A 9,264-nucleotide genomic window follows, 5' to 3' on the forward strand; every position below is an offset into this window, starting at 1 on the left:
GAAAACACGGAATGCAGGAGTTGGTTTAACAGGTGTTTACTGAACAAAGTCTGGAGGTGAACTAAAAGATACAAGACGCTTATACAGGCTTATATACCCAAGTGGTCACTACCGGTATTACAGTACACAGGGGCTCTTAAAGGTACATACACTACAATTCCTCCCCTTTTAGATAATTAGTACATAACATTTTAAGTAATCATTAATTAACATGTTTACAAGAACAATAATCTACACATTTGCTGCAGTTAATCAATTATAAGTCAGTCTCTCTGGAGGCTTCCTGACTCGGTCCGGATAACGCCTCGGTGGTGGTGTAGTTTTCGGTGGTGTAGTAGGTTCTTTTGGCAAGGTCGATTCGGCTTGAGTGCCAGTGTCGGGTTCATCTGGTTCCAGTATCACCGGATCGGAGGTAGATACTATGGGTATCTCTGCTTCATCATTAGGCGTATAGAGTTGTGGTGTAGGTTGTCCCTTTTCGGATGACTCTATGATCTGGTCAGCATGGCGCCTTATTATGCTTTCACCAATGTCCACGGTATACATCAGTGGTCCTAGTCGTGTGCAAATAGTTCCAGGCTGCCATTTCTCGGTACGGTAGTCCCGGGCCAAAACTTGTTGACCTATCTGGAAGGTTCTAGTTGGCCTTTCATTCATGCCTTGAAATTGCCGGTTCTCTACGTCCCTTCTGATGTTTGGCTTGATCAAATCCAGCCGGCATCTTAGTCTTCTATTGAAAAACATCATGGCGGGAGTTTGGTTTGTAACCACATGTGTTGCATTCCTGTATGCAAACAAGAAGTTATCTACCTTATGTTGTAGATTTATGTCTTCATTACCCATGGCCTTTATGGCCTTCTTGAAGGTCTGGACAAACCTTTCAGCTAATCCATTGGTGGCAGGATGGTATGGGGCAGACGTGTAGTGCTTAACTCCATTGTTTTTTAAGAACTTCCTGAATTCTTCGGACACAAATTGCGGTCCATTATCAGAACAGATCTGTTCAGGCAGCCCATTCCTGGCAAATATGGTCCTTAATACTGTGATGGTTTTTTCCGTGGTGGTGGAGGACATCTTTATTACCTCCGGCCACTTGGAGTGTGCATCAACCGCGATTAAGAACATTGAGTCCATAAATGGACCAGCAAAGTCGATATGTACCCTTTGCCATGGAGATGAGGGCCACTCCCATGGATGTAGAGGGGCTTGTGGTGGGGCGTTTTGGACCTTCTGGCATCCTAGACAGCTCTTGGTCATTTCTTCGATGTCTCCATCGATACCTGGCCACCACACAAACGCTCTGGCTAGGTTCTTCATTTTCACTCCACCCAGATGCCCCTCGTGAAGCTGCTTTAGCACTTTATCCTGGAGTTTGGGTGGAATCACCACTCTGGATCCACACATCAAGGTTCCTCGGCACACTGACAGCTGTTCTCTTCTTTGTGAGAATGCTGGCAACAGTGGTTTGCCATGTGCTGGCCATCCCTTCACCGTTAAATCGTAGACTCATGAGAGAGTCGGGTCATTTCTCATTTCCTTTTCAATGGTAGAATTTGTTACTGGTAGACATTCTACTATGGTTGAGTGGAACATCTCCACTGGGTCCACTGTAGGTGCCTCTTCTACCGCTGGCAACGGTAGGCGCTGTAAAGTCTGTGTGTTTTAGTTGTAATTAATAACACACAGGCTACAAGATTAAAGTTCAACAGGTCTTTACTGGTTGGAGGTCAGGACTATATGAAATACAATCTTACTACACAGTGCTTATATACCGGTGGTCACCACCGGTATTACGTATACAGCAGCCAGAGAAAGTAGTACATCTCTTAAGGTGGAACAGGCTTAAGTTCTCTTAAGGTGGAACAGGTTACATACACCACAGGCGCGATAAACCGTCAGCATTCCCATGCTGTTTTGATCCTTTGTATTCTATGTCATATTGGTGTGCCCCTAGGAAAAGGGACCACCTCTGTAGCCTTTGCGCTGTCATAATGGGAACGCCCTTTTTAGGGTTGAATATGGAGACGAGGGGTTGATGGTCAGTCAACAAGGTAAATTTTTGTCCGTGTAGGTAATGGTTGAATTTCTTCACTCCCCACACCAGGCTGAGTGCTTCCCTGTCGATCTGGGCATAGTTACGCTCAGCTGAGTTCAATGAGCGTGACGCAAAAGCTATCGGCCGCTCCGAGCCATCAGGGAATCTATGCGATAATACCGCTCCTACGCCGTAAGGGGATGCATCGCACGCCAGTCTGATTGGCAGTGATGGGTTGTAATGAGCCAACACTTCCTTGGACGTGATCAAGCCTTTGCATTTATGGAAGGCACGTTTACAGTCTTCGCTCCATTTCCAAATTACTCCCGTTTGTAGCAGTGCGTTAAGAGGGTGCAGAACAGTTGACAAGTTCGGTAAAAATTTATGATAGTAATTTATCAATCCCAGGAACGACCTTAATTGTGAGACATTTTCAGGTGCTGGGCTTTTATGACCGCTTCAATTTTTTCAGGTGACTTATGCAACCCTTCTTCGTTAATTATATGGCCACAATATGATATTTGTTTCTGGAAAAATTCGCACTTGGGGCGATTTGCTCGTAGGCCCCGTTCTCTCAGCCTAGTGAGCACCTGCTCCAAATTGGCAAGGTGCTCATTGTCGTTTTCTCCTGTTACAAGGATGTCGTCTAGGTAGCATTGAGTCCTCGGAATCCCTTGCAGGACTTGCTCCATAGCTCTTTGCCAGATAGCTGGAGCTGATGCTACTCCGAAAACCAGTCGATTGTACTGGTACAGGCCTTTGTGTGTGCTTATCGTGAGATACTTTTTAGAGGCCTCCTCAACCTCCATTTGTAGATATGCCTGTGCCAAGTCAATTTTGGTGAAACGTTTCCCTCCGGATAGTGAGGCGAAAATATCTTCTATCCTTGGAAGAGGATACTGTATCGTATGAAGGACCGGGTTTACAGTCACCTTGAAGTCCCCACAGATGCGAATTTTTCTCTGTTCTTCAGATTTATCATTATTCAACGTTTTCTTCATGACCGGGACGATGGGTGTTGCCCACTCGCTCCAATCTACCTTGGATAACACGCCTGCTTTTTCCAAATTCTCCAGCTCTGCCTCGACTGCTGGACGAATTGCGTATGGCACCAGCCTTGCCTTAAAAAACTTGGGAATTGCCGCATCTTCCACTTTTATTGAGGCGGTGACGCCTTTCAAGGTTCCTAGTTCCTGTTGAAACACTTCTTTGGCGTTGGCCAAGATGTCTTTTAATCGTTCAGGTATGACGTCATCATCATTTTTTTTCTTACTGGTCACCGTCAGTGCCTGAATGGAGTGCCAGTCTAAACGTATCTTCCTGATCCATTCACGTCCCAACAACGGTGGACCACCATCTTGCAGAACGTATAAATACAACTTCTGTATTTCCTTGCCGTTGTATACAACAGGCACCTTTATTTTCCCTCTGGGGTATACTTCCTGCCCCGTATATGTCTTCAAGATAATGGATGTGTCTTTCAAAGGTATATGCGGAAATAGCCGCTCGTAATCCCGACTTATGACGGTCAGAGCTGATCCTGTATCTAGCTCCATTTTAATTGGGGACCCAGCTATCGTGAGGGTAACCCAAATGGTCTGGTAATCTTCTTTGGCAATTACATTATGTAATTTGAGACAGCTTAGTCTCTTGTTTCCGGAGTCGCTATCGCTCTTCTGGTCTTCGGAGCTACTGTCCGTCATCATTTGTACCTTTCTGTACTTTTCCTTATTGATTTTTTTTCTGTCAGTGGATTTTTTGTTTCCAGATCGGCATACACGTGCAATGTGTCCCATCTTTCCGCATTGCCTGCATGCTTTGTCCTTGAACCAGCAGTCCCTCTGGTCGTGGGTGGATCTGCCGCAGCGATAACATCTCTCGAAACCCCGTGTCATTTCATGGGTGCCGAAGTCCTGTGGCTTTTGCTGTATCTCTGCAGCTCCTTTTGCTGCTGCTTCGTATGATACAGCCACACTGAAAGCCTTGTCTAGCGTCAAATCTTTCTCAGAAAGTAGCCTTTTCTGTGTTCCTTCACTTAGGAGACCGCAGACGAATTTGTCTCGTAGAGAATCTGCCAGTCCTGCCCCGAATTGGCAGTGCTTTGACAGCTTTCTTAATTCGGTGAGGTAATCAGCGTTACTTTCATTCTTGTGCTGATTCCTCCTGAAGAATTTGAATCGTTCCGCTATCAGCAGCGGTGTTGGGTTTAAGTGCTCCTGTAGGGTATCAACAATCTCCTTAAAATTCTTGTCCATCGGTTTGGCTGGAGTGATTAAGTTTCGTAACAGCCCGTATGTCCTTGCGCCCATCAGATTTAGAAGTACCGATGCCTTTTTATCATCTTCTATTTCATTCGCTGTGCAATATACCTCCACTCTTTCGACATATGTGGTCCAATCCTCTATATCACTATCGAAAGCAGTAATATTGCCAGTCTTAGGCATCCTGAAAATCAAAAATGGCGCCTCCCGCGCTTTCCTTTCTTCCCTGCCGAGAAAAAATGGCGCCTCCCGCGCTTTCCCACCGCTGTTCTCCGCGGTTTTTATTTACACAGATATTTTTAATAGTTGGAGACTCGTTCCCGCCGGACTCTTTGGGACTTTTCCCTCCCTCTGCTTGGTCCGAATGCCGACCTGATTTGCAGCGCCGGCTGTCTCCCGAGTGCTCCACCCTCCGTCTCTGTTTGCCTCCGCCTTTCGACTCGCTGCTCGGCCCCGCTGCAGAGCCACCCGATCGAGCCCCAGCCCACCGCCCAGGAAGGATTAGTGCAGTACCTGCCACCAGCCCGGCTAGCTGGTGAAACCACAGTTTTTTTTTTTTTTTTTTCTTCGACCTTTGTCTGAGGAATCAATCTCCTTGAGGTGTTGCCGAACTGCAGGTAAGTCCGTTTCCAACTCGTCGCCACTGTTGTATCCGTGTGTTAATGAAAACACAGAATGCAGGAGTTGGTTTAACAGGTGTTTACTGAACAAAGTCTGGAGGTGAACTAAAAGATACAAGACGCTTATACAGGCTTATATACCCGAGTGGTCACTACCGGTATTACAGTACACAGGGGCTCTTAAAGGTACATACACTACAACCTGCTGGTCAGGAGTTTTGGCAGAGTATATACCCACAGCTGGACTTCAACAGGATTTGGAAGGGAGTGTGGGCGGATTTTAAATGCCCAGAATGGATTGAACTGGATTTCAAATTGGCTCATGACCGGATTTTTACCATGACGGTCTTGTGCAAGATTGGACGAGTGGAGGCGGCAACTTGCCCAATGTGTGGGACACGGGATGAGACTCTGTCCCATTTACTGGTGTTATGTCCGCAGTTAAATGACTTTAAGTACTATGTTCGACAGTTGTGTGAAGCTTTTTTGCTGGGTGGGGACCGAACAGCGGGAATGGGAATCCCGTGGGACTCAATTTTGAGATGGGGATTGCAGGAGAGTCTGCCCGAGTCTAGCCGAGCGGCAATTAATTTAATGTTCAGTTTGGCTAGATTCGTGATTGTGCAAAGAAGGAATGCTCTGTTTGTTAAGGGGAGGAGAATCAATCTAAAAGAGTATTTTAAATATAAGCTAAAAGATCATTATAAGGCTCTGTGGATGTTTTACTCAGAAAGGAATTTAAAGACAGTATTTTACAACCAATTTTTAAAGTACAATCGATTAATATATGTTGCAGGTGACGAATTAAACTTCAGGTTTTGATGTTAAAATGTGGTGGCGGAATGGCTGTGCAGAGCAGTGGAATTGATTTGTATCATACAATGTAACGATCACGATGTTGTAAATGTTCTTAATGTTCAATAAAGTATAATATAAAAAAAAGTGGGTAGCTCACTCACCTCTGAGTCAGAAGGTTGTGGGTTCAAGTCCCGCTGCAGGGACTAGAGCACATAAAGCTAGGCTGATACTCCTAGTGCAGTGCTGAGGGAGCGTCACACTGTCGGAGGGGCAGTACTGAGGGAGGGCCGCACTGTCGGAGGGGCAGTACTGAGGGAGCGCCGCACTGTCGGAGGGGCAGTACTGAGGGAGCGCCGCACTGTCGGAGGGGCAGTACTGAGGGAGCGCCGCACTGTCGGAGGGGCAGTACTGAGGGAGCGCCGCACTGTCGGAGGGGCAGTACTGAGGGAGCGCCGCACTGTCGGAGGGGCAGTACTGAGGGAGCGCCGCTCTGTCAGAGGGGCAGTACTGAGGGAGCGCCGCACTGTCGGAGGGGCAGTACTGAGGGAGCGCCGCTCTGTCGGAGGGGCAGTACTGAGGGAGCGCCGCACTGTCGGAGGGGCAGTACTGAGGGAGGGCCGCACTGTCGGAGGGGCAGTACTGAGGGAGCGCCGCTCTGTCAGAGGGGCAGTACTGAGGGAGCGCCGCACTGTCGGAGGGGCAGTACTGAGGGAGCGCCGCTCTGTCGGAGGGGCAGTACTGAGGGAGGGCCGCACTGTCGGAGGGGCAGTACTGAGGGAGTGTCGGAGGGGCAGTACCGAGGGAGCGCAGTACTGTCGGAGCGGCAGTACAGAGGGAGTGCCGCACTGTCGGAGGGGCAGTACGGAGGGAGGGGCGGTACTGAGGGAGCGCCGCACTGTCGGAGGGGCAGTACCGAGGGAGCGCAGTACTGTCGGAGGGGCAGTACCGAGGGAGTGCAGTACTGTCGGAGCGGCAGTACGGAGGGAGCGCCGCACTGTCGGAGGGGCAGTACGGAGAGAGCGCCACACTGTCTGAGGTGCCGTCCTTCGAATGAGACATTAAACCGAGGCCCCATTTGCCCTCTCAGGTGGACGTAAAAGATCTCACGCCACTATTTCGAAGAAGAGCAGGGGGCAGTTCTCCCCGGTGTCCTGGGGCCAATATTTATCCCTCAATCAACATCACTAAAAACAGATGATCTGGTCATTATCACATTGCTGTTTGTGGGAGCTTGCTGTGCGCAAATTGGCTGCTGTGTTTCCTACATGACAACAGTGACTCCACTTCAAAAAGTACTTCATTGGCTGTGAAGCACTTTGGGACGTCCGGTGGTTGTGAAAGGCGCTATATAAATGCAAGTCTTTCTTTCTCCTGCATGTGCTTATCCAGCATCCCCCTGAATTATAACCCGAGCTATATCCATTCACCCGAAGTAGCGCCGTGGGACGTCCGGAAGTCGGGAAAGGTGTTGTAGGAATCAAAGTCTTTCCCTTATTTTACAAGATCTGTGACTGAGTGATCGAGTCGCTGGACTCGGCCGCCACCCACGCAACGCCGCGACGGTGAGGCGCGTTGGGCGGCAGAACTGCCAGCTCCCTCCCCGCTTTCTCGCCCCACCCCTCTGGGGACCCGCCGTCTCCTACCTGAGATTGGAAGTACGTCTCCTGTGGCGTGCCCAACACATCAGCAGACGCGATGTCCAGGTGCAGGAGGATCTGTCGGAACGACGGCCGATTCCGGGGCTTCCCGTTCCTGGCAAAACAGCGAAGATCCGATTAACCCCGAGCCGAGTCGGTCTACCCACGTGTGGGGCTCCTCTCCCTCTCAGGGAGGAACGGGGTCAAACACTGATCTTTCACTCTCTGGGGCCAGGGGTCAGACACGGACCCTTCACCCTCAGGGACACACTCACACTCACACACCTGCGGATCCCACTGCGAGGGCCCAGGGCGGCTGGCACGCGTGCAGTGCGGGCGGGAATAGAAAATATACACACAGCTCGCTCCTCTGAAGCGAAATGCTGGAAGGGTCACACTGGCAGTGGCTCAGTCAGTCCCACTCTCCACCCGGGGTCCTGTAGTTCATGGGGTATGAGCCCCATAATCCAGGCCGACACTCCCGGTGCAGGAGTGAGGGAGCGCCGCACTGTCGGAGGGGCGGTACTGAGGGAGCGCCGCACTGTCGGAGGGGCGGTACTGAGGGAGCGCCGCACTGTCGGAGGGGCGGTACTGAGGGAGCGCCGCACTGTCGGAGGGGCGGTACTGAGGGAGCGCCGCACTGTCGGAGGGGCGGTACTGAGGGAGCGCCGCACTGTCGGAGGGGCGGTACTGAGGGAGCGCCGCACTGTCGGAGGGGCGGTACTGAGGGAGCGCCGCACTGTCGGAGGGGCGGTACTGAGGGAGCGCCGCACTGTCGGAGGGGCAGTACTGAGGGAGCGCCGCACTGTCGGAGGGGCGGTACTGAGGGAGCGCCGCACTGTCGGAGGGGCAGTACTGAGGGAGCGCCGCACTGTCGGAGGGGCGGTACTGAGGGAGCGCCGCACTGTCGGAGGGGCAGTTCTGAGGGAGTGCCGCAATGTCAGAGGGGCAGTACTGAGGGAGCGCCACACTGTCGGAGGGGCAGTACTGAGGGAGCGCCGCACTGTCGGAGGGGCAGTACTGAGAGAGCGCCGCACTGTCGGAGGGGCAGTACTGAGGGAGCGCCGCACTGTCGGAGGGGCAGTACTGAGGGAGCGCCGCACTGTCGGAGGGGCGGTACTGAGGGAGCGCCGCACTGTCGGAGGGGCGGTACTGAGGGAGCAGCGCACTGCACGAGGAGATACTCACCAGCACTGTGTGAGGAGAAGTTTGAATCCGTCAGGACAGCTAGACGGGACGGGGAGATGGAGGCTGTTGCTGCCAACACCCCAGATGATGGCAGAGGAATCGACATCTTTGTATGGGATCTCTCCAGTCAGCAGCTCCCAGAGCACCACTCCAAACGACCTGGGAACAAAGGCGAACAAATTACACAAAGTCAGTCAGCCGCCCAGCTCGCTCCCACCACAGAAGCAACCTGGGGCTCAAACCCCTCATTATACAGGTTCTCTGCCCCTGCTCCCTGCACCTGCTCCGTGCACAGTTCTGGTCTCCGTATACCTTGGTTTAGACCACACTTGGAGCACCGTGCAGAGTTCTGGTCTCCGTATACCTTGGTTAGACCACACTTGGAGCACTGTGCACAGTTCTGGTCTCCATATACCTTGGTTAGACCACACTTGGAGCACTGTGCACAGTTCTGGTCTCCATATACCTTGGTTTAGACCACACTTGGAGCACCGTGCACAGTTCTGGTCTCCGTATACCTTGGTTAGACCACACTTGGAGCACTGTGCACAGTTCTGGTCTCCGTATACTTGGTTAGACCACACTTGGCGCACTGTGCACAGTTCTGGTCTCCGTATACCTTGGTTAGACCACACTTGGAGCACCGTGCACAGTTCTGGTCTCCGTATACCTTGGTTAGACCACACTTGGAGCACTGTGTACAGTTCTGGTCTCCATATACCTTG

The 9,264-nt window shown here is 51.3% G+C and overlaps 1 protein-coding gene across 1 annotated transcript in view; it reads right to left on the reverse strand.

The window, feature by feature from the left end:
- Positions 1-8,718, reverse strand: part of LOC147097225 (mitogen-activated protein kinase kinase kinase 12-like) — a gene marked incomplete at its 5' end in the record, with an annotated part of 30,775 nt that extends 22,057 nt beyond the window's left edge. Inside the window, 2 exon segments of the mRNA XM_085972551.1 lie at positions 7,358-7,466; positions 8,540-8,718. Of these exon segments, the coding sequence (XP_085828677.1) occupies positions 7,358-7,466; positions 8,540-8,718 (288 nt within the window).
- Between the last annotated feature and the right edge of the window lie 546 nt (positions 8,719-9,264).

This window comes from Somniosus microcephalus, chromosome 33, assembly GCF_052327205.1.
Source record: "Somniosus microcephalus isolate GS21.2 chromosome 33, FLI_Smic_1.0, whole genome shotgun sequence".
NCBI classification, from domain to species: Eukaryota; Metazoa; Chordata; class Chondrichthyes; order Squaliformes; family Somniosidae; genus Somniosus; species Somniosus microcephalus.